Source organism: Sparus aurata, chromosome 6 (assembly GCF_900880675.1).
Source record: "Sparus aurata chromosome 6, fSpaAur1.1, whole genome shotgun sequence".
Taxonomy (NCBI): domain Eukaryota; kingdom Metazoa; phylum Chordata; class Actinopteri; order Spariformes; family Sparidae; genus Sparus; species Sparus aurata.
In genome coordinates this window covers 23,719,602-23,746,642 of record NC_044192.1, presented here as the reverse complement: position 1 = coordinate 23,746,642, position 27,041 = coordinate 23,719,602, and the positions used below count along the sequence as shown (strand labels likewise).

Genomic DNA, 27,041 nt, shown 5'->3' with positions numbered 1-27,041 from the left:
TCATGTTCAACAATTCATTTATTAGCCTGTAACAAATACATATCCAGTCAAAATAAATAGATATCATAAGTCAACAATAAAAAAATAAATATCACAATGTTTTAAGTGGCAGTGTGTGTTGTAACTTCATATGTGTAGGACGCAATATGGTCTGGAAACTTGTCCTCAGGACAAAACAGTAAACAGAGGTCTCAGAACAACAAAGACATCGGCTCAGAAAGCTCACAAAACAAAATCCTCATCCGGCAACACACACAGAAAATAACGGAGTTAAATACAAAAGAGTGCAAGATGAAAGACTTTTCTTCTTCCCTGAGATGAACAAGGTCACAGGTCAGGTCTGTCAGGTATTCAAGCGGAGGCCACATGTGTTCTGTGCCGCTTGGAAGCCAGATACGTCTCAATGTAGTTGAACAGCAGATCCAGCTCTCCCATGGCCTTGTATAGACCTTTACTCTCCATCTGTGGACAGACACGTGGCTCACTTTATTAAAAGGATCAAAAATGCAAGCAGGCACACATGCGTGCTGTAGGCCATCATGATTTCCTATTTCTAAATCTTGGCACTCACCTGAGTGTAAGAAGAGTTTAGGCTTGTGATGTCAAACGGTTGCTTGCAGGAGAAGTAATGTCTCTGTTGGAGGAAGAAGAGAAAGATGAAGTTACCACAAAGGTTACAAACCTTTATGAGACGTACATGCCCTGAATTGCCCCCTCCAGACAGGCATATAAATGAAGCAATCATTATCTCTTCTGTCAATACACGACAGTTGTTGTAAGGAACTTAGTCTGTGCAGCATGTCTTCCTTTCTTTCTCTTCCCCTTTTGCAAGAACTGGATGATGCATGCAGCTGCAGTAAAGGAATCACTGACTGAGGCAACACTGTGATCTCTCCTATGAGCCATCTCTGAACTTTTCCCTTGACTGCCCGACAGCCATTTGTCTCGTATCAAAAAGTGCGTGGAATGTTTAGAGAGGTCTTTTGGATGAAGCCCAAACCACAGGATGATGAACTGACTTCTACTTGCTTACAGCGTGAGCAACAGTTATATATCAGGAACCTCCAGGACCGTTATGTAACCTAACATGGAGGTCGACTTTACTTCTCTTCCTCACTTGTTATCTCTTAGACGTGTTGCAGAACGATAACAGAACCATCTAATCTCATCTCATCTCTCTGCGCACTGAGTGTGTCGGAGCCTTCTGCTGCGCGTAATCTGTGCGTATTTGCATCTTTACTCTCGTGTAGGAGTAACACGCGTTTCAGATACTCACACATGTGTGGACGTCAGATTTGAGCTGGTCGAAGATCTGCTGGATGGACTGCATGTGAGGCTTTAAGTTCCTGGTGTCCTCCGTCTCATCTGCCAGGGCTGTCGGCAGCACCGTGCCCAGATAGAAGCCCAGGATGTTGTTCATGGCCTGGCAGGCGAACGCTGTCTGGAGAGGGAGAGAGAAGCAGCAGCCTGGTTACACGAGTCTTCTTTAAAGTCTGCTGTTTCTGATTCACGGTGGAGAACCCCGTTTTCTTTGAACGATGAATTAAAAGTGAAACTTACTTTGAAAGATTCCTCCACGCTCTGGTCGAGCAGCGCTGTGTCCAAATTATCGTTTGCTTCCTGCAAACAGAAGGAGAAAAGAAAAGCTTGTGCTCAGTGTGCTGTGAGGCAGACAGACACACAGACAGACAGACAGACAGACAGCATCACCTGGAGACCGACAGGTACTACACGGCCACATGTGGGCGATGAGGATGTCTCCAAATGATGCTGCGCTCGCTGTGAAGGTCGGTGCAGAGTGAGTGCTGCGTGTTTACTCACGTAGAAGTCTCGGATGTGTGAGAAGTTCTCTCTGAGCTTCTTCAGTCTGACAGGAAAGCCCTCCACGAAGCGGCAGCACTGGTTGTTGCACAGAGGGCTGCACCACACGGTGCAGAGGAAAGACTGGAGGACCAGGACGCACAGGAGGAGAGACCGAGGAGTCATGGTGCTGCAGGTGGACGGGCTGCTGAAGTCTTCTGGAGGCAGAGAGGAGAGGTCTTCAGGGTAGGATCCTGCTGAAGAGTCAAGTGAGCATGTTAGGGCTCATGTCTTGGGTCAATTTATAGTCGAAATTTCGACAGGTGAGGGAGGAGACTGACTGGAAGAGAAATGGTTAAACATGCTTCATACATGCGGGGGAATTTTTTTTCTACAGAATCCTCAATGAGATATGGGCCCCTCCTCCCATGATGGTGCTGTTGATTGATGTCAAGATCTGAACTGTCAAGGAAAAATCTGCACTCATGGAATTTTTATATGACATCATTGTCTGTGATCATTATCCAGATTTCTGATATAGAATATGTAGATTGTGTTTTACATGTAACAGTATTATTACTACTGTATTAATATGATAATTATTATTAAAATTATCATAATCATTATTATCATTATTACTCATCAGCAGGGCTGGGAAGGTTACTTGAATGAAAAATGTAATCAGATACAAATGACCTGAAAAAAAATGCAGTCTGTAGCATAATCCAAGTATTACAATATTAAAGTGATGTAATTTGATTACTTTCTATTACTTTTGGATTGCTTCAATACCAAACATAGGCTTTGCAAATATAGACAGAAAAGAGAAAGGGAATACAAATAAGATGACTTTTATCTAATCTGAACAAAGTACTTCAAGACCCTAGAAGTGTTGTCATGTGTGCACGTGCTCGGGGTTTCAGTCAGTATACCGTTCATCAATCCTCTTAGTAATCTCTTTTTACTGAATGTATCTGTTTTTTCTGTAAACGCAATACAGACATTTTATTTTGTACCTTGATTAAATAATCCCGTTACATATATTACTCTGGTCTTAAGCCTGGTCCTATATACAGTCCAAACAGTGACGGTGACTTTAAACACTGAAATAACACACATATGGACCAGACAGGATCTAGACTCATGCCTAGGGTCTTTTTGCCACTAGGGAGCCCAGACAAAGGAGAAAGAACCTACTTGAGATGATGTTTAACATTCTTATTTACAACCATATTCAACATTAGAATATTTAGATAATTTGAATAAATCTCTGAAGCTTTATTTCAGTGTTTATGTATTTATTTATTCATTTTAAACATACACGTTAGCCATGCTTTTCTTACACAACTAACCAGTTGCATACAGTATGAATACTATGAAAAATAGATTATATTTAGACTAATCATTTAAGGTCATTTCTTTGTTCACAAGTAGTGATTGTGATTGCATAATGAGCAGTGAATCACATCGTATTATCTAATGCATTCACAATAACAGAGGAAATCGAGCCCCTCTGATGGAAATGACTTTGAGTTGTGGTCTGAGTGTGATGACGCGGTGGATTCCCTCTGCATGTCAGATGTACGTAATATGACTTATGAGCGAGGACAGGTGACATCCACTCATCATCGCTTTATGCTGTTTTAACATGAGGATTGGAATTATGGTGTTCTTTCTCTTTGAGGTTTGCATATGCATTGGCCAAAAATATACACATGTAAAAAAGGAGAAGATGTAGAAGAGAGAAGTGATTCTGGACTCCTCGTAGTAAGGGGTGTTTCCTCTCAGTACTTTTTTCTGTTTTGCCCAGATATCTCAGACTAATGTATCTCTGTCTGCTTTATTTACTCTTCGTCTTTTTATGTTGGGCAACACTGGTATTTTGAAAACTGTTGCAGGGAAAATCATTCCCAGTTTATTATCACTGGATGATGAAGACTTGACGTTCAGTGCAGATGAACTTCAGGATCATCGTCTGGGTCCACTGTAGAGTTCATTTACCGGATGAAACTTGTCTCATACTGATAACAGTCTGCTTATCACAGAAGTAGTGAATGCAATCAAAGGCATTACAGCCAAGTGTGAAAAAAAACAGTGCACCAAAGTATGAATTAGAGATTTAGTGTAAAGATTTTGCTTTTTTTTTTTTTTAAAACGAAGCCCCTTGTATGGAAGATATAAAATGCTAAAAAGAAAAAAAAATACATTGAATGTGTATTTTCATTTATGTATGTGTTTACTGTCTAAAATACATGTCAAAAGGACAGTTGTTGTTTTTTGTCTTTAATAACAGAATGAACTCAGACTGACATTTTTTAACAACTTAAAAATCTAATCACAACACAGATAAAAAAAAAAGCAAAGATGTTTATTGCATTTCAGTATTGTGCAAGAGATGGAATACAAAGTGCTGTTATTCCAGATGCAAGGATGCTTTTTTCAAATTAAAGAACGTTTTACTTTCCTATCACTCAAACTCAGAGGCCTACACTAACTGCTTCGAGTTGGGTTGGATGTAAAAATTGATTGTGGTTTGATTTTAAATGTCCAATTTGTAAGGATTCCCTACTCGTCAAATGCGATGTTTTGGGATTGTAGGTCAGAAAAGATCCCAGAGTGTCAGTATTTGAAAAGTTGCGAATGAGACTCACAAATAAACTTTCTTATAAATTGGACCTTTAATGCACAATACAAAGGAGATACGCATAACAACGTGAGCGACATTTAACTTTAGCGTTTAAAATCTTCCATAGCCCAGCGAACCGAAACCAGTGATTCAAAGATTTTAGTTAACGTACATGTTTTGAAAGAGTCTTTTGTCAGTTTTGAATTTCAAAGGTTGTGACAGTTTAGTGAGAGCAAATGAATGTTAAATAGTGTTCTCTATCACTGGTTCTTACATACAGTTTTCTTATATACAGTTGTTATTACTGGTTAAAAGGTTAAAAATGATTATTGGTTATGGAGAGATGCTGACGGTTTGGGATTGAAGGAAGGGAGAAAAAAAAATACCAAGAACAAGTTGTCCGATTAGTTTCCAGAGAATTCTATGAGTTGCGAAATCTGAGTAACACTGGACAAGACGAACTGCGCCGTTAGGCAGAAAATGCAGGTCATTGTACTTATATGCAAATTACAGCAGCGAAACCAAGAGTGCTGGTTTGGTATACTAGTGGATTGAAACAAAGTAGGTTTTATTCTATTCATTCTCAAAATGTAAGAATGTAAGTCATGTAAGTAGTTTAAGTTGTCGATAAAGCAACGTGTGCAGATCTGTTCCGTCTTTCAAGCAGCGGTTATATGTTATGCATTTAAATATATGTACCTATAAATTCATATGCAAAATTAAGATGAGTCAGCAGTAACTGGCTTATGGGAAACCCCTCTAAGTTTGGCACTGACTGTGTGTGTGCATGCATGTCTGCTCTGCTGCATGTAAGTGTGTGATATCGAGAGTTTGTGTGGTTGCATTTTAGATGCTCCTGGCCAATCTACTATAGGATTTCAGTTGCGGCTTTGTTTATGTGCGTGCATGAGAGATTTCGAGTCTGCTAATATGTCATATCGTATTTTTCTATTGTAACTCAGTTTTAGCTGTGAGTCAGCCTCTTCCTCGTTCACAACTAATAATCAAACCCAGCGTACCAGAAGTGACCGGGGAAAATACTGGGCGGGAACCAGTGTCATGGCATGGTCACACTAATGTATTACAGCGCGGTGTCACTAATGCCGTTGTCACAAGTTTTTTCCTTGTTGCATAGAAAGCGGACCACATGACAGATTATTCTTTCTTTTTTTAACTTTTTGCCCAAAATGTGGGATTCATTCATGCATATGAGAGTCGAGTGGGTGTGCGGTTTGTCTGTTTTTTCCACTCTCTGTATGTCGTCATGCTTATCTCATGTGACATCATTAACCGAAACCAGTTTGATTACATTGTCAGGTCACGATCCTGAGGGTAAGTAGAGTCGCGGCTTCATGTCAGCAAGTTAATGATCACTGTGCACCCAAACCAGAGTCAAGAAGTCATTAAAAATCCTCTCCCTGCTTTTTCTGATTAAACTTCAGTTTCCTTCAGTGAGCTATACCAGGAACCAGCTGGAACCCTCTCCCTCCATGTCTTCGCCCACACTGCTTCCTCAAAATGGGGCGTCAGCTGAGTCAGTCAAATCTTATCGTTCACAAATCACTTTGTCGATCGCTGAGCGCCAGTCAGCAGAAAGTCGCCTTCTTCTGTGATCAGGTGCTGAGTGGGAATGGTTTTCTGATTGTCACCAGCCACTTTTCAGAATTTGCAGTCAGCAATACTGCAGCCCATTACCTGAAAGCTGACTGGTGATATCACATCTAGTTGATTCAGCCCCCTGTTGGAACATGAACCACGGTGGAAAACCAAGTTACACCGAACTGAAATGATGAATTCACAAAGATTTGATGTGGATGCTAACAGTTGAATGATCATGAATCCCAGAAGAGCTGTTTGGTGTACTGTAGTTATGCTTTTACATGCCCTGTACCTTATGCTTTTCACACTGTGTGCACAGTGTGTCTTCACAGAGTCTCCTTTAGAGGAAACAGGTCTGGTTTGCAAATACATCCACCACATTTCTCTTTCACTTTCAGGTCATGTGTTTGACTGTGCATGTTTGTGTTTTTGTATGTTGATGTGAAATCCTCAGAAATGTGTTATATCAAGGGGTTATGATGGTATATATCTTTAAAAAGGCTACAATGAAACAATGAAAAATGTATACTGTCTGAGTTGTCCTTGGATCATTACATTAAGCAGACAGTGATTCACTCAGGCTAGGTGACAAACATCTGGGTGGGCGGATGCCCATTTTGAGGATTGTTCAGAACGAAAAAGACAAATTGCTTTAAGTACTTCCTGTGAGTGACCTACAGATACCCCTCTGGATTTCAGATGAATTCCTTGATGACGTCATTAAGACTTCCTGTCAAGACACCCATGATGGCAAACATGCTGACACACTGACACCGTGAGCTGTCCTCTGGTTGGCATATAACTTACGTCACCCTGTGGATCTGAATAATCTGTGGTAAATCTTGTGTATTAATGCATGCAAATGTGAACTTTAATAACCACGATGAAAGATAACCAGAGACTTCCTCGGAAATCTCAGAATTTCTACAGAACTGAGGAGGCAACATTAGATGAATGTATTTCTGTAACCCAAAAACTAAAGTAACCTTGTCCGTCTGCTGACCAAACATCTCGTCAGGAGGAGGTGAAACTCTCTGTTTCAGTTTGAATTGGACATCAACGTTAATGTAAGATGGAACTAGCTAAAACTTTCAGTTGATGAAACACACCAGTGTGATGCTTCCAAAAGTATAACACTTCATTCTCATAACGTTTTTATTTGTGTTAGGGTGCAAGTGCGTAAGCACATGCAAGCATATGGCCATTCGCATATTGATGGTGTTAACCGCACTTATGTAAGCAGCTGTCATTGTGACAGCTCATATTTTCCCATTGTGTTCAAACATATGAGTGCTGAATCAGTGAAAGTAAAAAATAACATAGTTCCTCATTGCAATTTGAATCATAAATCACAGTTTCATTGGTTGTTATTTACGTTATTTTGATTCCTGGTTTTCGCAGCTCTGGTGCGAAGGAATACAGAACCTGTTATAGAGGGTATATAAGACTCATGGCCAATCACGCTGCTCCTTATGATGATGTTGACTTAGTTACATCAGCTCACCTGTATCGAATACAACACTGATCACCACCAGAGGGTGATAATGCAGAGCAGTCAGTATGCTTGCTGCACTCTTTGTAGATCTCACCGAGGCTTTTGATGCTGTACAAATATTTTGTTAAAGTGACTACAGGGAATGTTTAAGTATTTATGAAAACAGTTTTGTGATTCCTCTGATGATTATAAATGACCTGTAACAGCAAACGAGACCATCAGCAAAAAGACTGCTAGTTTTATACAGTTAAAATTAATGCCTGTGCTAAGTCCAGATCACATACATCACATAAAACATCACATAAACACACTACCTCATCATGATCCATCATGAGGTCTCTCTGTCACTTGAACCTAAAACAAATGCACATGCCGCCAGCATGCACTAGCAAAGATCTTATACCAATATAGTATCACTTTTATCAAAAAGGGCAGCTAGAATCAACAAAAACTTCCCCATGGTCACTTTAAATGACATAGCTTATTATTCTGGCAGAGTTCACACTATTGTCACTGATAGTATCAAAATAAGTCCCCAGATGGTTGTTAAAGGTGTCCCACAAGGGTCAGTAGTACATCCCCTGCTATTTCTGCTATTGTTTATTCTTTAGATGAAAATGTCCATCTTTATGCTGACGATACAATGTTGTATTTTACTGCAAACAACACAGCAAACCAAGCTATCTACAATAACAGCCTGGTTTTGATGACTTGCAGATCTCTTTTAATGATTTAAATCACATTTTGACTTCCAAAAAGACTAAATGCTTGCATTTCACAAAAAGCACAGAGTGTACTACAATACTACGCTGACATGTACTCTTCATTAAAATTCAGTAAAGTAAATTTGGTTAGATCAAATATTATGTCTCAAAATTCATGCTGAACCTTTCACTGTTATACAGAAACAGCTTGTTTCTCCTTTCAAATCTAAAAATCTGTTATTTAAAATACTTTAATGTCTACACTATTACAGAGCTATTCTGAATGCTCACTAAGCCGCTATCACAATCATGACAGTGACTAATATGAAAAGTTTGGATTGGTAACATTAACAGCCAGAAAGTGTCTGTATACCTCTGTTTTCATTTGACATCTCATTCATTTGACTACTCTACACATCACTGTTGTAATAAAGGTCTTTTTGGTGATAGTTTTACTATTTACGCAGGTTTTAATTTGTGTGTGTGTGAGTGTGATGTCTCTCTGTTACATGTATGCAGTTTGTATTGAGACAAAGATCTTGATCACACTTATATAGGTACCATATATATACTATATTCATTTAGTTATTTAAAAAGTTAGTTATGTAGTTTGTTAAACTCCTCTGTTTACTTGATATAAATACATAAACACTGAATCTATATTAATAAATGGATACAAAATATAAATATGAATACATTAATACATTTTGTATAATAAATAAGAGATGCTTTGTGTTTATTTGAGTCAACATTGAAGTCATTTTTTATGTTCTTAAAGTTACTATATATATATAAAAAACTGCATCATTAACAGCAACAGACAACAGTTTTCTTTGTGAATTGATTAAAAAAAACAACAAACTTTTGTCATTATCTGTACATTGTAGGACCCACTGCATCTTAAATAACGCCCTAATAGACGTGCTGGCTGTGTTTGTGCAGGTTGCATAATTTTCTTTAGAGAAATTGTTCCTGATATTATTGACTCATTAGATATTTCTAGGTAAAATGTGTGAGTCAGATATCAAACATCCATAACTTCTTAAAACCAACTAGATCGTCATCACTAAAGTGAAACTAAATTGCCTCCAGGTTTTACCACATAAGCACCCTCTGGAGTCCGTTGCCAGAAATGACATGTAGTCAGTTGTCCATACACTCAAACACCTATTAATGCAATAGTGTGTGTTTTAGATTAAAACACACACTACATTGCAACAACAGCCGCATTAACATTCAGTGGCGGTTCATCAAGTCATTCACACAGAGTGAAGCATCTCCACCTTAAAGACGCGACGCTGTATAATTCACACAGAAAGCCGGCGCGGCGGCTCCTTATGAGGCGTGATGGTACTCGTCATGATGATGATGTCTGTGTGTTTTCAAGGTATTTCTCCGGTGTCCCCCCTGTCAATCTAAACCCGCGGATAGTTTATAATCATATGGATGCTGTTATAATGTGTAGTGATTGAGATCCTAACACACCAAACATACTGGAAAGTGTCAAAGTTACGTTTTTCGCTCTAAATTACAAAATTACACAACGTCCATCAGTAAACTGGATGCTGTCTGACTCTGTCACTTGTGGGGATGGAGGCTGTTTTCGGGGGAGGACAGACACTTTTTCCGCATATAAGTTGCCCAAGACAGTTACAGATACCATGTTACTTTTGTTTGATCATGTAACCTTGATTTGTAGCCGGCTGCATATATATATATAAAAAAAACACCTAACCCTGAAAAAATTCTTACAAAAGGTTTCTCAGCTTTTTTTTGTAGTATTGGGTGTCCTTAATAACATACTAAAAGATGGCGTTCAAGATGGGCAGGAACCCCTAAAATATCCTAACTCCTTCATTATTTGACCTAGCCATGTAATCTTGGTGTCTAACCCCATGTTTTCTGGGTCTATAAATCCATTGTACTTGTCTAAATTGCACTGACATGATTACATACTTGCAATACATGATTTTGTGAGATTACTGTAAGGTTTTATCTTTGTTTGGGGTGAACCAGAGATGTAAACGATTTAGCCTATGTCATGTAATGCCTACTAAGTAGTTTTTGAAAACATACGTGCTTTTTTTGCTAAAACACAGACATGACATTCAATGTGAAAGTCATTGCACCCAACAGTAACTTAAATTGGAGTTGTATAACTTTGATCATAAACAACTCTGAATTAACCCGAACAGAGGCCTGTGTGTGAACCCTCCAAAATGGTCACTCATTTCAATTTGAGATGAGATATGAGATGTTCCTCCCTCCCAATCATAATTTCTTTAATATGATCATGAGATCTGATCTTTGCAGCTAACGGCTCAAGAGCAATGGCAAACAATGTAGGGAACATCGGACAACCGAGAGAGTAGAAATGGTTTAGAATAGTTGGTGTTTGTCTTTACAATGGCCATAGGAGAACTATAAAGACTTAATGTCCAGTGCCGAAACTTAAGACCTAAATTAAACCTTCTAAGGACAGACATAAGATATTTCCTTTCAACTCTGTCAAATGCTTTTTCAGCATCGACAGAGAGAATAACATTTTGAGAATTTAATTCATTTGTATGGTAAAGAACATCAAAATACCTGCGTAACTTGTCAGTAGAGGTTCAACCACGAACAAACCTAGTTTGATCTAGATGAATAACACTAGGTAAAACCCTTTCAAGCCGTAGTGCTAGAACCTTGGCAATGATTTTGTAATCTACATTAGTAACTGAAATTGGCCTATAAGAGGCACAATGGAGAGGATGTTTATCTTTCTTTAAGAGAAGGGTTATAGATGCCAAACATAAAGACTGAGGGAGACAGCCTCTCCTAAAACAGGCATTGATCATAGCAAGAAAAAGAGGCAATAAATCATTTGAAAATTGACTATAAAACTCAATTGGCAGGCCATCTAAACCTGGTGATTTGCCTTTTTGAAGTATTGCCATAGCAGACAGGAGTTCTTCTGAAGATATATCTTTTTCTAAACTTTGTCTATCAACTTGTGTTGAAACAGGTAGCAAAATATTATCCCAAAAGGATTTACACTCATCCGGCTCAGATTGTGATGTAGAGGTATACAATTCAGTATAATATGATTTGAAGACACCATTAATTTAAAGATGGTCCACTGTAATGGACCCATCTTGTTTTCTAATTTCAACAGTTGTTCTATCTTCTGATTCCTTTTGTATCTATCTAGCTAGTAATCTGCCTGCCATTTCCCCTTGTTTTAAATAAGATAACTTTGATTTCTTCAATGCCGGTTTGCTGTATTAATGGAGTTATATTTCAATTTAAGATCATCTATCTGCATTAGTAAATTAGGGTCCTTGGTTAAATAGTGTTGCCTCTCCTAATCAACTTTATCTTGTTCAATGCATTTCAACTCATTGTTGTTTGTTTTCTTTATTAAAGATGAGGAAAAGGCAATTACACATCCTCTAACCTAAGCCTTCAGTGTGTCCCATATTAGTAATGGGAATGTTTCTAAATGAGCCTTCATATAATTTGTAAAATCCTCTTTTGAGAGTAACATAATATTAAATCTCCAGGGTTTGGGATTTGACAATAGTTTTACAAATTCTATTTCAAAACTCAATACAGAATGATCTGAAAGAATCCTTGCATGGTAAAAGCAGTTTGTAACTTTTGAGATCAAATTAACTGGAATAAAGAAAGAATCCATTCTCGAAATTGTACTTATTTTTCACATAAATATGCTTGTAACCAATTGCTTTAATATATAATTGTACTTATAATCACTTATCTATCATGCAAATATGCTAATTAGAATATTACATGGCCAAAACATGTATCAGGCACCAGTGTTCCTGGTCTAGGTGGAATACAAAGGAGTAATGGTCATTTTAAGGACCTGACGGCCACCTTTTTGAAAATGGGGCCTTTCTTGGAGTCAAACTTTGGTAAACTTTTAGTATGTTTTTAAGTACATCTGATACTACTGTAAACCACTGAAAAACCTTTTGTTAGAATGTTTTCAGGGTCAAACCATATTTGCAGCTGATTATTGTGGGACATTTCTCTATATTTAGTTGAATGAAGGACCTGTGTAGTTATCAGACTGTCAGATGTCTTAGCAGGATGTGGAGGGGAAGCCAAGCAAACAAGGCAGCCGCCTGGACGACATGAATGAATGACAACACTGGATATTTAGACCACACCACACCACAACATTTTCAGCGGTTCGAGTGGTGACAATACTGAAATACCACTGAGAACACCAAACTATCACTGCTGGGTGAGCTTCTTAGGCCAAATATTTGGTTTTGTGCCCCCTATTTACCACACACATCTACCTCTATGCAATGATCCTGTGAAACTTTTCTGACCCTCAGTTTTTGGGCCTTTGGGGTAGATGCCGATTTTGCCCAGTTGGTAATGTAGCCTTTAAGTTAATCTCTCCTGATCCTGAAAGCATTGGCCAGAGAGCACTGTGGCTAAGAAGAGGTGTAGTGGCTGAAAACTCTCAACATTGAGATGCAGCACAAGACACTGGAGGCAGCATGTCTGACCATCCTGAGAGAGACACAAGGTCATTATGAGTATGGAACAGAGGTGAGGATGGAGAGCACATGACTAGCACTACACTGTATAAACAACAGATAGACTCACCTGAGCATCCTTCAACAATGGTCTGTCCAGAGGTTTCACTCCGATCTCACTGTCTCTTGCCCAGGTGGAAAATACATCGAAGTTAAGGATACTCCCATTTTCAATGATGCATTGTTAATATATTTGCAAAGAATTATACCATCTATGAATTTGTATTCTAACATCTAGTTTGTACCATTTCCAAAATAAAACTTTCAGCACACTTAAAGATGATTGTACTATGATAAAGTTTCTAGAAATATATTTTAGGAAAATGTAACTTAAAGTGAAAGTTATGAGTAATTTTTTAAAGCATAATTACTTGAACTTTGTTTTGAAACATATTTATGCATATTTTGTATGTATTTTTGACTTCATTTGACTGTTTTTGATCCTGTGCGTACTTGTGCTTAGTTTTCATGGATTACTGTACTTTTTATTGTGCTCATAATGCATATCGAGGTTCTTCTATAAGCCTCCACAGGTTTTCTTAACCTCACCTTCACAATTGGCTTCATTTTATGTTGTTGCTTTGTTTTACAGTGCAAATATTATAAAATGTATGCTAGATTTATAATTTTAGCAGTGCACTTAAAGCACGTTTTAAAAACAATTTATGTTTTGAGTGTAACTTTTAAGTGCTATTCATGCTTGTGTTTTAGTGCATTCATTTTACATTTCTTTTTGCAAATAGTTAAGATGTATAACAGCAATAATGAGCTGAAAACACATTAATAAAATTTTTCAATAAAGTGTATGAAAAACACAAATAGCTTTTACAGGAAGTGCTGTCCCCAAAATGGTCTTCCTCCGAAGGCCACAAAAGTTTTGCACCTTCTGAAATTGTTTCTGAGGGTTTCAGTTTCAGAGGGCGCAGAACTTGTGTGGCCTTTACAGGGAGTGCTGTCCAACTGTCAACAAACACAGCAAACTGTTCATCAAAACTATCCATCGGAAAAGCTGCATGCACACATGTACAATTTTCTAGATGGGAACATAATTGAACCATATTGTAAAAATCCCCCCAGTAATTTTTCTCTTAAAGATGTGATAAGATATTTCCATAGTCCTTGATCGTTACCTTTATTGTAAGTAGTTTAGTTTTTTAATGACAAATTGCCTCTGACTAACACAACAGTATGATCAGTCCTATGAGCCATCTGTAAACTTTCCCCTTCTTGTCGCGGTCAGATATTTCCCTTATTTCAATGTAAAAGCTTTTTCAAAATGGGAAGGTGGTTTTGATGGTTTGGCTATGGCAGACGTGGACTCGAATCAACTGAGACACAGTTTATCAAATGTTTTCCTTGAAGGACTGATAGCTTGGTTGTTTATGTGTGAAAACAGAAACCGACTTATTTCTGCATTTAACAATCAACAATATGCTCTCAGAGTCCACGTATCCAAATTCAGTACAAACTTATAACTACATGATATTTGTTTTGTTAAACTTTGATAACATGAGTATGGTTGGGAGGGTTAGTGAAATACACAATGCAACTAGTAGTTTAGCTGCTGGCTAGTGGTTTAACTATATTCATATTTGCAATGTGCTTCAAATAATTAGACACTAAAAAAGCATGCCCATATATTTTTGGTGAACTGAATGTAATGATTTCACATTTTTAATACATTCACAAAGCCTTTGCAATTACTGAACATGCTAGATTTGTCAAAATGGATTTATTTTTCAAAGTCTCCACAAAGAAGATGAAGTTCAAGGCTGACATACAAAGCTGTTGAAAGGGACACAATCGCACCGGAGGACTCATTAGTGCAACTGTATGGGCTGATGTTGGCCACAAGGTCAGGTGGTATGTTATCTCTAGCCATAATAAATGTAATCTTTTAACCCAAATCCTTTTAGTAATACTTGACATTACTTTTAACACTGCTAAAATTGATACATTGAAACACATTACTGTTATAACAAGTTATCCCCAATGCTATGGGGGCTGGGGATGGATGGGGCAGAGGTCTTACTGAAGAAGAAAAGCTCGGAGCAGCTTATCTAAAAAAAGATACTGGTACTGGCAGTAAAATGCTTACAAACCAGTCCCAACTTATGTAAAAACATAAGCAAAAAATATGTACGTCTACAGGGGATGCCATATGTCAACTACTTGGATAATAAACAAACACCTCTTTAGGTACAATCAGTCTGAAGTGTGCTTTTACAAGCTCTCAAGTCCCAGATAAAATCAAATGTTAATAACTTAAGGTGTATAGGGGCTTTAGTTTCAAGGGGTTCAGTCAAAATAAACCAAAGATAAAGAAACAAAAGAAAACCTGCAGGGGTCCAGTTATTTGTAAGGCAAGCAACACATGCACAAATAAGGACGGCGACTGGTGACTTTTGTGGCCACTCAACCTGGAACAATTTCCCTCCACTGGAATGAGAAAGAAATCTCAATAGGGGCCTTAAACAGACCAGAGCGTCCAACATAGGTGCCATTCCCCACCTTGCTTAAGCATTCTCCAAAGGCCGTTGTCACATCCTATTTGACTGGCATGTCCTGTCCTCACAAATGTTAGTCATATTACGTACATCTGACATACAGAGGGACTCCAATGAGTCAACAAACTCAGAGCAACACTCAAAGTCATTTCCATCAGAGTGGCTCAATTTCCTCTATTTCCTCAAGACTACTCTATTTATTCAGGGCCCCCCTTTACAAACATTTTGATCTTTGGAGAACAAAAGAATTACTTAATTTAGTTAAACACCCAAGTTGTGTAAGAAAAGCATGGCTAATGTGTATTTTTAAAAAATGAATAAATAAATACATAAGCACTGAAATAGACCAGAGATTTATTCAGATTTTAAAGCTGAACATGGATATAAATAAGAATGTTAAACATTGTCTAAAGTACGTTCTTTCTCCTCCCCCTCCTCAAAGGTTACAAACCTTTATGAGACTCAGTGAGAGTATGTCGCAGCCTTCTGCTGCGCGTAATCGGTGCGTTGATACTATTTCAGATACTCACACATGTGTGGACGTCAGGTTTGAGATGGTTGAAGATCTGCTGGATGGACTGCATGTGACGCTTTAAGTTTCGGGTGTCCTCCGTCTCATCGGCCAGGGCTGTCGGCAGCACCGTGCCCAGATAGAAGCCCAGGATGCTGTTCATGGCCTGGCAGGCGAACGCTGTCTGGAGAGGGAGAGGGAAGCAGCAGCCTGGTTACACGAGTCTCCTTTAAAGTCTGCTGTTTCTGATTCACGGTGGAGAACCCCGTTTTCTTTGAACGATGAATTAAAAGTGAAACTTACTTTGAAATATTCCTCCACGCTCTGGTCGAGCAGCGCTGTGTCCAAATCATCGTTTGCTTCCTGCAAACAGAAGGAGAAAAGAAAAGCTTGTGCTCAGTGTGCTGTGAGGCAGACAGAGACAGACAGACAGACAGACAGCATCACCTGGAGACAGACTTGTGCTACACGGCCACATGTGGGCGATGAGGATGTCTCCAAATGATGCTGCGCTCGCTGTGGAGGTCGGTGCAGAGTGAGTGCTGCGTGTTTACTCACGTAGAAGTCTCGGATGTGTGAGAGGTTCTCTCTGAGCTTCTTCAGTCTGACAGGAAAGCCCTCCACGAAGCGGCAGCACTGGTTGTTGCACAGAGGGCTGCACCACAAGTTGCAGAGGAAAGACTGGAGGACCAGGACGCACAGGAGGAGAGACCGAGGAGTCATGGTGCTGCAGGTGGACGGGCTGCTGAAGTCTTCTGGAGGCAGAGAGGAGAGGTCTTCAGGGTAGGATCCTGCTGAAGAGTCAAGTGAGCATGTTAGGGCTCATGTCTTGGGTCAATTTATAGTCGAAATTTCGACAGGTGAGGGAGGAGACTGACTGGAAGAGAAATGGTTAAACATGCTTCATACATGCGGGGGAATTTTTTTCTTCAGAATCCTCAATGAGATATGGGCCCCTCCTCCCATGATGGTGCTGTTGATTGATGTCAAGATATGAACTGTCAAGGAAAAAAGTCATGAAGTTTTTATATGACATCATTGTCTGTGATTATTATCCAGATTTCTGATATAGACTATGTACTGTGTGTTTTACATGTTACATTATTATAACTACTGTATAATAATAATTATTAGAATCATTATTATCATTATTACTCATCAGCAGGACTGGGAAGGTTACTTGAATGAAACATGTATTCAGATACAAATGACCTGAAAAAAATGCAGTCTGTAGCATAATCCAAGTATTACAATATTAAAGTGATGTAATTTGATTACTTTCTATTACTTATGGATTGCTTCAATACCAAACATAGGCTTTGCAAATATAGACAGAAAAGAGAAAGGGAATACAAATAAGATTATCTTTTATTTAATCTGAACAAAGTACTTCAAGACCCTAGAAGTGTTGTCACGTGTGCACGTGCTCGGGGTTTCAGTCAGTATACCGTTCATCAATCCTCTTTTTACTGAATGTATCTGTTTTTTCTGTAAACACAATACAGACATTTTATTTTGTACTTTGATTAAATACTCCTGTAGCATGATTACTCTGTCCACACAGTGACGGTGACTTTAAACACTGAGCTAACACACATATGGACCGGACAGGATCTACACTCATACCTAGGGTCTTATTGCCACAAGGGAGCTAGACAAAGGATTAGTAATAGAAAGTAATCAAATTACATCACTTTAATATTGTAATACTTGGATTATGCTACAGACTGCATTTTTTTCAGGTAATTTGTATCTGAATACATTTTTCATTCAAGTAACCTTCCCAGTCCTGCTGATGAGTAATAATGATAATAATGATTATAATAATTATAATCATTATTATTATTATTATACAGTAGTAATGATAATGTTACATGTAAAACACAATCTGCATATTCTATATCAGAAATCTGGATAATGATAACAGACAATGATGCCATATAAAAACTTCATGATTTTTTTCCTTGACAGTTCAGATCTTGACATCAATCAACAGCACCATCATGGGAGGAGGGGCCCATATCTCATTGAGGATTCTCAAGAAAAAAAAAATCCCCGCATGTTTGAAGCATGTTTAACCATTTCTCTTCCGGTCAGTCTCCTCCCCCACCTGTCGAAATTTTGACTATAAATTGACCCAAGACCCTAACATGCTCACTTGACTCTTCAGCAGGATCCTACCCTGAAGACCTCTCCTCTCTGCCTCCAGAAGACTTCAGCAGCCCGTCCACCTGCAGCACCATGACTCATCGGTCTCTCCTCCTGTGTGTCCTGGTTCTCTTGATGCTTTTTAGCAACGTTTCTACTCCGATGTTGAGAGAGAACTTGTCACACATCCCAGACTTCTACGTGAGTAAACACGCAGCACTCACTCTGCACCGACCTCCACAGCGAGCGCAGCATCATTTGGAGACATCCTCATCGCCCACATGTGGCCGTGTAGTACCTGTCGGTCTCCAGGTGATGCTGTCTGTCTGTCTGTCTGTCTGCCTCACAGCACACTGAGCACAAGTTTTTCTTTTCTCCTTCTGTTTGCAGGAAGCAAACGATGATTTGGACACAGCGCTGCTCGACCAGAGCGTGGAGGAATATTTCAAAGTAAGTTTCACTTTTAATTCATCGTTCAAAGAAAACGGGGTTCTCCATCGTGAATCAGAAACAGCAGACTTTAAAGGAGACTCGTGTAACCAGGCTGCTGCTTCCCTCTCCCTCTCCAAACAGCGTTCGCCTGCCAGGCCATGAACAACATCCTGGGCTTCTATCTGGGCACGGTGCTGCCGACAGCCCTGGCCGATGAGACGGAGGACACCAGGAACTTAAAGCCTCACATGCAGTCCATCCAGCAGATCTTCGACCAGCTCAAATCTGACGTCCACACATGTGTGAGTATCTGACATAGTATCAACGCACCGATTACGCACAGCAGAAGGCTCCGACATACTCTCACTGAGTCTCATAAAGGTTTGTAACCTTTCTTTCTCCTCTTCTCTTCTTCCTTCCAAAAGACCTCTCTAAACATTCCACGCACTTTTTGATACGAGACAAATGGCTGTCGGGCAGTCAAGGGAAAAGTTCAGAGATGGCTCATAGGAGAGATCACAGTGTTGCCTCAGTGATTCCTTTACTGCAGCTGCATGCATCATCCAGTTCTTGCAAAAGGGGAAGAGAAAGAAAGGAAGACATGCTGCACAGACTAAGTTCCTTACAACAACTGTCATGTATTGACAGAAGAGATAATGATTGCTTCATTTATATGCCTGTCTGGAGGGGGCAATTCAGGGCATGTACGTCTCATAAAGGTTTGTAACCTTTGTGGTAACTTCATCTTTCTCTTCTTCCTCCAACAGAGACATTACTTCTCCTGCAAGCAACCGTTTGACATCACAAGCCTAAACTCTTTTTACACTCAGGTGAGTGCCAAGATTTGGAAATAGGAAATCATGATGGCCTACAGCACGCATGTGTGCCTGCTTGCATTTTTGATCCTTTTAATAAAGTGAGCCACGTGTCTGTCCACAGATGGAGAGTAAAGGTCTGTACAAGGCCATGGGAGAGCTGGATCTGCTGTTCAACTACATTGAGACGTATCTGGCTTCCAAGCGGCGAAGAACACATCTTGCACTCTTTTGTATTGAACACTGTTATTTTCTGTGGTGTGAGTGAGTGTTGTCAGACGATGATTTTGTTTTGTGAGCTTTCTGAGCCGATGTCTTTGTTGTTCTGGGACCTCTGCTTACTGTTTTGTCCTGAGGACAAGTTTCCAGACCATATTGCGTCCTACACATATGAAGTTACAACACACACTGCCACTTAAAACATTGTGATATTTATTTTTTTATTGTTGACTTATGATATCTATTTATTTTGACTGGATATGTATTTGTTACAGGCTAATAAATGAATTGTTGAACATGAGAGACTCTTCTGAGTTCATTTCATGGGACGATACAGCTGATAGAGCACTGAATACATGACATCCTGCAGAGCTGCAGTCTACATGTGGGGAATCACTCGAGTGTAAAGTCAACAGGCTGCTGCGCTAACCTCAAACGTGACCCGTATACACCACTTACCAGCAGAGACCTCTGCTTACTGTTTTATCCTGAGGACAAGTTTCCAGACCATATTGCGTCCTACACATATGAAGTTACAACACACACTGCCACTTGAAACATTGTGATATTTATTTTTTTATTGTTGACTTAATATCTATTTATTTTAACTGGATATGTATTGTTACATACTAATAAAATAATTGTTGAACATCTGTTCTTTACTTGAACATTTATTTTCACAACATCACATTTCAACCTATGTGAGATGTAAGAAAGCGGAAGCAGACAGAGAGGGAGACTGCAGCCCTCTGCCTGGATTTTCACACTTTTCTCAGTTAGTTTCGGTTTGTTATAATTATATTGATCTGACATGAGTTTCAGTGAACTTTGCACAGAAGCAAGTGGTAGAAATGTCCTTCGGTAGGATACTGTTTACTTTCATACTTTGAGTACATTTTACTTGATTAAAGAATCATATATCATCACTCAAGCATCCATACTTCTACTTGAGTAAGAAAGTTGTGTACTTTTGCCACCTTTTACTACAATTTTCTGATAATATATCCATACTTTCCATCTAAGTAAGGTATTGAATGCAGGACTTACACTGTGACAGAGTACATTTACATTGTTGTATGTCTTTTTACTTAAAGTACAGTGGCTTGGTACTTCCTCCGCCGCTGGTTCAGTATTACTAATCCTGTCTGTCAAGATGCAGAACAAGTTATTTCCTGAAACTGAAAAAAACATTAAACAAAAAACTGATCACATGTCAAGTTTCAAAGACAGGAAATGAGACCGTGTCATGTTATATCAGAGTATGAGAATCTTATGTTATTTGATTTTTTTTAGGTCACCGATTTGTGACTTAGAGGAAGCAGATGATCCAGTAAAGTCAAATCAGCAAAAAGGTCTTTTTTTGTGCCAGACTTCTCGTAACTCAGACTCAGTTTAGGAAGCCTCAACCAACCCTCATGCTGCTGCTGCTGCTGCTGCTGCTGCGTCCAATCAGCAGTCATCATGTGTTTGCGTTGAAGAAAACAGCCAAAGTTTGTAGGCAAGATAAGAGTTTTTATTTTATTGATGTTGAAATTAAAAACATTCCAAGTAAAAAAAAGTTGAAATCAAAGCACCATTCAGATTTAGAAGATGACACTGAACAATATCTGTAGTCTGCATAATAACCTTAAACACACATTAAAAGCCTCGACAGCTATCTGCTTCTGATAAATATAAATACTTTATGTCATATGAATTATAAATATTGCATCAAAACCATTTAGTCCACATACTAGTGGATAACATGCACACACATTAAGTTCATTCAAGTGCAAAATATAGAAATGCATAATGGCGCAGAAGAAAAATGAATAATTCCCATCCTTGGGATCGCAGTGTTGATTTCACACAGTGTCCGTCTGATCAGCTGAGTGTTTTGAGTCCCTCCAGCCACTCCAGCACAGTGTCCAGCTCTCCTACGGCCTTCTGTGCCGCCTGGTTTATTTCGAGCTGCTTGCAGGGAGGAGAAAGAAAAGAGAGAGCAGGGGATTAAAAGATGTGTAGAGACTGTTCTCTGTTTGTGAGCATGGTTTGGTTAATGGAAGCTACGGCTGGGGTGTTTGTGAGGAGTCGCATCTTTCAAACATTTAAGACCTAGAATTTGTTTCATGAACCCTCAGCGCCTCAACAAGAGAGAATCACAAATATCTTTTAATGCAGCACTTATATTCATTTAAAGACTAATTTTCAAGCAAGGACAGTTTTTTTCTGGTTTTTATCTAGTTTATAAATCTGATCCATATTCTGTTCACTCCTGTGTTTATGACTCAACAACTGGTGGGGGGGAAAAAGCGTTTTGCCAAGATAATCTTTCTATTCATCCATGAAAACATGTTTTTAAAAAAAAAGAAATAAGAATACAATTATTAATGGAAAAAATATTTTCACTTCGCTACTGAAATTAATCTAAACTGTTTGGTTGTGACCTTTGAGAAAAAAATTTGAAATATTTCTTTTTGTTTCTTAATGTTTGAAACCAAGTGAAAAAGAAATGTCACTTAAATCAAGTGATTTTTTTAATACTCAGTTTCACACTGAAAAAAAAATCTCTCAGATGACAAAAAGCTTAGAAGTTTTTTTTTATGAGTTCTCAAGCCATATACAGAAAGCAATTTAGTTGAGACTTTGAAAATGGATCCCCAGAAAAAAATATGTATAATTGTCTTTGTTTGCCTCTCAGGGCTTCCATACATTCAGACAGCATGAGTCTTTAGGAACTTGAATAAAGTAATAAGCTGAGAAGTGAATTCTAAGTAAAAATGACCTTCCTTAAAAGCAAAGGAAAATTTAATAATTAATGTTAGCAATAATAACACAAATTGTGACAGAGTTGACACGTATATTGAGCTAGTTCATTCATATCATGTTCTTTGCCTCTTATAAATAGATATAAATTACACTATTTGGCAGACAGGTTTGTGATTAATGACCTCCAGAAAGACAGTTTATAAGAAACCTCCTCAGGGCACCCTGAGATAGTGATCACCAACTAAGACGTCCTTTTTAAAACATGAAGTAGATGACTCCAGCACCCTCTGCTGTCCACTGTGAGACCATGAGACGTGAAAAGACATAATGCTCAGTGAGAGCTGACTGTACACACCTTGATAAACTCAGCATGCAGGGAGTCCACTTTCCTCTGTGTGTCCTCTGAACATTGGCAGTGCTGAACAGAACAAAACACAGTTATTAACACGATTCATCGCTATTTATTTAACATTTTATCAGGCAGCTCATTGAACAGCTAACTTACACATTTATGTATGTCCCTCCTGATGCTGACAAAAGCGTTGGCCAGAGCGCTGGAGCAGCGCTGATCCTGTGGCTGAGAGGAGGCGTAGTTGCTGAACACTCTCTCAACATAGAAACGCAGCACGAGATGCAGGAAGCAGCACGTCTGACCGTCCTGACAGAGACACACAGAGGTCAGACTACAGCAGCTCCCACACACTCATATTACATACTCATACACTGTGTCTAAAGCCTGGAGCTGTGAATGGTTTAGGGCAGAGACATGCTCAAAAAAAAAAAAATTAGGATAGAGAGAAAATAACCAGCACAAAGAATAGTGTAAAGACTCACCTGAACATCTTTAATCAATGATTTTTCCAGGAGCTTCACTCCGACCTCACTGTCTCCTGCTATCTGTAGAACAGACACAACAAAGAATGAGTAAGACTCTCCTAAGTTTCTGTCAAATTAAAGGTTTCGTAAGCCAACACAACATCACAGCTGGTTGTGAGCTGTGAAACATGTGCTCAAGAGACAGATTTGAAAAGCACATTTTAAGATGTTTTTATAGTACTTGCAAACTTTGAGTATTAAACGTGACATATCATGCTTTTTTAGGTCATAATTCTTTATTTTGGGTTACTCCTTGAACAGTTGTACATGCTTTAATGCTCAAAAAACACACACTGTCCCTGTCATACTCACCCGCTGTCTGAAGCGCTCTATTTTAGCTCCTGTCTCTTTAAGGCCCCCTCGCCTACATTCCTAGTCTGCTCTGATTGGTCAGCTCATACACGCCTGACCAAGCACTGCTAACAACAATAGAGCAGCTGTACTAAATCAACTCTTACATGCCTAGCTGATAGGCAGGACAGGAATTTTTGCAAATGTGTGACATGATGACATAGTGTGATATCACAAAGTCACAGTCACAGTCTTGTGTTGGTGTGGACTTTGGCCTTTTTAACTTTCAAGATCTTTTACATTCACAACAACCTGCTGTATAAAAACCCCAAAAAGTATAAAGAGTCTCCTTTAACCAAAGTGCTTCTGTTGCCCACACCTAACCAGAGACTGGATAAGGAACCTCAGATTCTGGTGTGACCGCCCAGGACCATCCACCCTGACCATTGCCATGCCAGCACAGTTCATCAGTGTTGTGTTTCATTCATTCCAGAAATAGTGTGAAGCCACAAAAGACAGTAAAGCTGACAGACATGGAAACAATCCAAAATTTGTGTTCACATAGATGAATTCTGCTGAATATTTTAACAAACTGATACCATGCTGCATGTTGCTACTGTATGACCAGTTTTTAAGGTAATTTTCAGTAATTTCTGTGAATTTCTTTGATTTCCTTTTTTGTGAGTAGATTTGAGAGTGTGTATGTATCAAACTCACCGCATTTGATCGTATTGTCAAGTAATATTTGCGCAGCTCATGTGTGTGAACATTGACAGAGCAGCTGTCCAGGTGCAAAGTTCGGCTCTGGACGAGCTCACTCACACAGGCGAGGAGGAGGAGGAGCAGGCTGAGCAGCATCTTCATCACTGAGGTTATCGTCTGGGAAAGCTAACAGAAACACCTTTTTTGTTAAAATCTCTTCAGATAATATATATATATATATATATATATATATATATATATATATATAAATGACTGGCAATCGATCATTATATGTAGTATCTATGTTCATTTACTGTTTGCATGGTATCCACTAGAGTTGACTACAGTTATCTTCCAGCCACTGCACTTCACTTGATTCTTCCTTGTTCATTGTAGTTTTGAGATATAGCATTATAAATTCAAAATGGTGGAGGGTTAACAAGATGCACCAAGAAGCTCTGGTATAACTGTTAAAATCTCATTTACAGAAAACCAGACGATTAAAATGCACATTTATCAAATCATAATAAGATGTTAGAAATACTTTATTGCGTTTTGAATAATATTGTTCTATGGCTGAATATTAATCTGTCCACTGATTTGGACATTATGGTAAATTAAGATAAAATATAGTATATTGAAGATACTTTTATTAAATGGATATATTTTATCTGAATAAAGACCAATTAGGCAGAAGCAGAAAATGAATCTACAAGAAAACAAAATCTTGATAGAAGCATTTCATACACATTGTTTATTTTGTTACATTTTGATTCACTCGTCTGTTGTTTCTGAGAATAAAATTTTTTCAGACTTCTTACTTTTCACACTATATTCACTCCTGCTTGCTCCGTTTCTTCTTTTAAATCTCTTTTATTACACACTTGTTGACAATGGCTTTCTCCTGGATTGCTCAATATTCCTTTTTCATATGTTCTATTTATTCTTACCTGGTACCTTGTTTGTCTTCCTCATGATTTGTGTGTTTGTAAAGCACGTTGTAACTTGTTTATGAAAAGTGCTATATAAATCTCAAAGTTATCATTATTATTATTGCAGTGGACAGGTATGCAGCTATTTCAAATGAACACTGAAAATATACTGGCATGATTTTTCACTTGTTTAAAAGTGAAAAATTAGTGATTTAATAATTCAATAGTTTGTCAAAACAATTTTCCAAACCATTAAAGCTCAATTCATAAAGCTAGATAATTAATACGTTCAAGCACCATCACCCACCACCATGACCCCGAGCATCACCACCTGTGTTCAGACTCACCTGTGTGTGTGAGTGTGTGTCACTCAGAGGAAGAGTCCTGGGAGAGATGTGCCTCTGTGTCTCCATGCTTTCTCCTCTTATAGTGGACTGAGGGGGATTTTTCACCAGGTATTACACAGTTTACAGACGTACACACAAACACACACACACATACACGTGTACCTGCAAGTTCACACAAACCAATTTACAGGAGGAGGAAGTGTGTAACTATTAGAGGAAATGCCAGTGGATGTCTCAAAACCTGATTGGAAGAAAAGGAAAAGTAATAATCGGAGAGAAGAAACACCTCCGCTGTCAATGATGCTCTGTGTAATTATTTCATGAGTCATTGTGTCATCATTCAACTGCCGCATTGATTTTATCAGCTGGATGTTCCTTGTTTAAAATGAGCCCCTGCATCATTTGGTCAAGGATCTTCATCCGTTGTTTTAGGGTGTATGTCTTGCACCAATAACAATTAATGTTTTGTTCTCATGGACTTCTGATTGATATATGTGTCTGCTCTCAAATATTATATAACTGTTCAACTAAATCCTGTAAGTTACACCTCAATCAGTGCAGAGCAAGAAATACCCCTACTCCTTTTTCCTCTAGGAGCACTCTCGCTAGAAGTGACTTCACTACTGTCAGACGAGTCCTGATAGGAAACACCTACCGGACCTGCTCACCTGCTTGTCAGGCTGTTTTAACTTTTGATTACTGCTGAAAAACTACTTGCAGTGGCAAGAACTGAGAGTAGGAAATTCCAGTGCAAACAGGAATAACCCATGTTCAAGGAAAAATATTAGGTATATCATTGGCATCTATAGCAATATACTGTAAATAAGGAAGTGCAAAATTTCCAGATTTTGCTTGAGGAGGTGAACATGACAATGTCAGAGTTGACAGCACTTCCCAGCTCAGGAATGCTTAATGCTTGTTTCGAGCCACTAGAGGTCGTCACAAAGCTTTGTGGACAAAGACAAAACTTCTTATGGTGTGAGTCTTTGAATCTGTAGGAAACACTGTAGGTGAATATAACACCTACTCATCTAAGATATATATATTTTCATATCATCCATCAAGTTATGATAATCCCAGACACATTATAATTAACAGTCCAATAATCCTGTGAGTGCTTTTGTGACTACTTAGGAGGTCCTGGCCCCCATATTGGGGACTGGACTGTGTTGAGTTAATAAAGCACATGAACTCAGTAGTCATTTCTAGGGCTACTTGTATCCACTGTACATCTTTGCTAATGCAGTGCTAATCCTTTGCAGCCTCTGAGCATTTGCAGATTTTGTCTTTCCGCAGCTTTCCATAATGAGATTTCCCAAAAAATGACTGGGCCATGTTGATAACCACTGAGGTACCAGTTGAGCACATACAAGAAATTTGTGACTTCAATTAAACATATTTTTTTGTATTCTGGTTTCTTCTGTGGACAAAATAAATTTAGATTTGGTGTCGTACCACCAGACTACAGAGCATCCTCTCTCCTCCGGCTCCGAGACTCCTGAACTCATCCTCAGCACTCGCATAACAAATATTTGTAATTAAAGACCTATTGAAACTGGATGAACCTGAATGTGACCAATGACAGGCATTAAGAATGACTACAATAACTGCGCAGAAATAACCCACCATCTGCTGATTATCTCATTGGCTCATGTCTTACAGAGGCACCAGAATTGTATTGACAACCAGTTAAAAAGTCCTTATAGTGTGTTTAAATTAAACATAAAACATGA

The 27,041-nt window shown here is 38.7% G+C and overlaps 4 protein-coding genes across 4 annotated transcripts; 1 reads left to right on the top strand and 3 right to left on the bottom strand.

The window, feature by feature from the left end:
- On the bottom strand, positions 1-15,860 carry il10 (interleukin 10). The gene is made up of 6 exons (XM_030418889.1): positions 15,818-15,860; positions 1,822-2,057; positions 1,561-1,620; positions 1,277-1,441; positions 572-634; positions 1-462 (listed from the first exon to the last, which is right to left on the bottom strand). Exons 1-6 carry the CDS (start codon positions 15,819-15,821, stop codon positions 352-354), a joined length of 639 nt encoding a protein of 212 aa, XP_030274749.1. The 5' UTR covers positions 15,822-15,860; the 3' UTR covers positions 1-351.
- Positions 15,861-15,957: 97 nt separating this feature from the next.
- Positions 15,958-16,710, bottom strand: LOC115582919 (interleukin-10-like). The gene is made up of 3 exons (XM_030419153.1): positions 16,357-16,710; positions 16,102-16,161; positions 15,958-15,978 (listed from the first exon to the last, which is right to left on the bottom strand). Exons 1-3 carry the CDS (start codon positions 16,519-16,521, stop codon positions 15,958-15,960), a joined length of 246 nt encoding a protein of 81 aa, XP_030275013.1. The 5' UTR covers positions 16,522-16,710.
- A 1,246-nt stretch (positions 16,711-17,956) lies between these two features.
- Positions 17,957-19,570, top strand: LOC115583726 (interleukin-10-like). Its single transcript, XM_030420872.1, has 5 exons — positions 17,957-18,147; positions 18,337-18,400; positions 18,520-18,680; positions 19,146-19,208; positions 19,318-19,570. Exons 1-5 carry the CDS (start codon positions 18,040-18,042, stop codon positions 19,459-19,461), a joined length of 540 nt encoding a protein of 179 aa, XP_030276732.1. The 5' UTR covers positions 17,957-18,039; the 3' UTR covers positions 19,462-19,570.
- Positions 19,571-20,989: 1,419 nt separating this feature from the next.
- il19l (interleukin 19 like) lies at positions 20,990-24,191 on the bottom strand. The gene is made up of 5 exons (XM_030418500.1): positions 24,045-24,191; positions 22,995-23,057; positions 22,666-22,818; positions 22,516-22,578; positions 20,990-21,362 (listed from the first exon to the last, which is right to left on the bottom strand). The coding sequence occupies exons 1-5, from the start codon at positions 24,189-24,191 to the stop codon at positions 21,276-21,278; spliced, it is 513 nt and encodes a 170-aa protein (XP_030274360.1). The 3' UTR covers positions 20,990-21,275.
- Between the last annotated feature and the right edge of the window lie 2,850 nt (positions 24,192-27,041).

What these genes read in the sequence shown, in the direction of transcription:
- il10 (XM_030418889.1), bottom strand. An exon ending in CACACATCCGAGACTTCTAC is followed by an intron (nt 1,621 to 1,821) that starts GTGAGTAAACAC and finishes TTCTGTTTGCAG; the next exon opens with GAAGCAAACGATAATTTGGA. An exon ending in AATCTGACGTCCACACATGT is followed by an intron (nt 635 to 1,276) that starts GTGAGTATCTGA and finishes TTCCTCCAACAG; the next exon opens with AGACATTACTTCTCCTGCAA.
- LOC115582919 (XM_030419153.1), bottom strand. Translation starts at nt 16,521, where the DNA reads ATGACTCCTCGGTCTCTCCTCCTGTGCGTCCTGGTCCTCCAGTCTTTC. An exon ending in CACACATCCGAGACTTCTAC is followed by an intron (nt 16,162 to 16,356) that starts GTGAGTAAACAC and finishes TTCTGTTTGCAG; the next exon opens with GAAGCAAACGATGATTTGGA. An exon ending in GCGTGGAGGAATATTTCAAA is followed by an intron (nt 15,979 to 16,101) that starts GTAAGTTTCACT and finishes CTCTCCAGACAG; the next exon opens with CGTTCGCCTGCCAGGCCATG.
- LOC115583726 (XM_030420872.1), top strand. Translation starts at nt 18,040, where the DNA reads ATGACTCATCGGTCTCTCCTCCTGTGTGTCCTGGTTCTCTTGATGCTT. An exon ending in GGAGGAATATTTCAAAGTAA is followed by an intron (nt 18,401 to 18,519) that starts GTTTCACTTTTA and finishes CTCTCCAAACAG; the next exon opens with CGTTCGCCTGCCAGGCCATG. An exon ending in TAAACTCTTTTTACACTCAG is followed by an intron (nt 19,209 to 19,317) that starts GTGAGTGCCAAG and finishes GTCTGTCCACAG; the next exon opens with ATGGAGAGTAAAGGTCTGTA.
- il19l (XM_030418500.1), bottom strand. Translation starts at nt 24,191, where the DNA reads ATGAAGATGCTGCTCAGCCTGCTCCTCCTCCTCCTCGCCTGTGTGAGT. An exon ending in TGACAATACGATCAAATGCG is followed by an intron (nt 23,058 to 24,044) that starts GTGAGTTTGATA and finishes TCTGTTCTACAG; the next exon opens with ATAGCAGGAGACAGTGAGGT. An exon ending in CATTGATTAAAGATGTTCAG is followed by an intron (nt 22,819 to 22,994) that starts GTGAGTCTTTAC and finishes TGTCTCTGTCAG; the next exon opens with GACGGTCAGACGTGCTGCTT.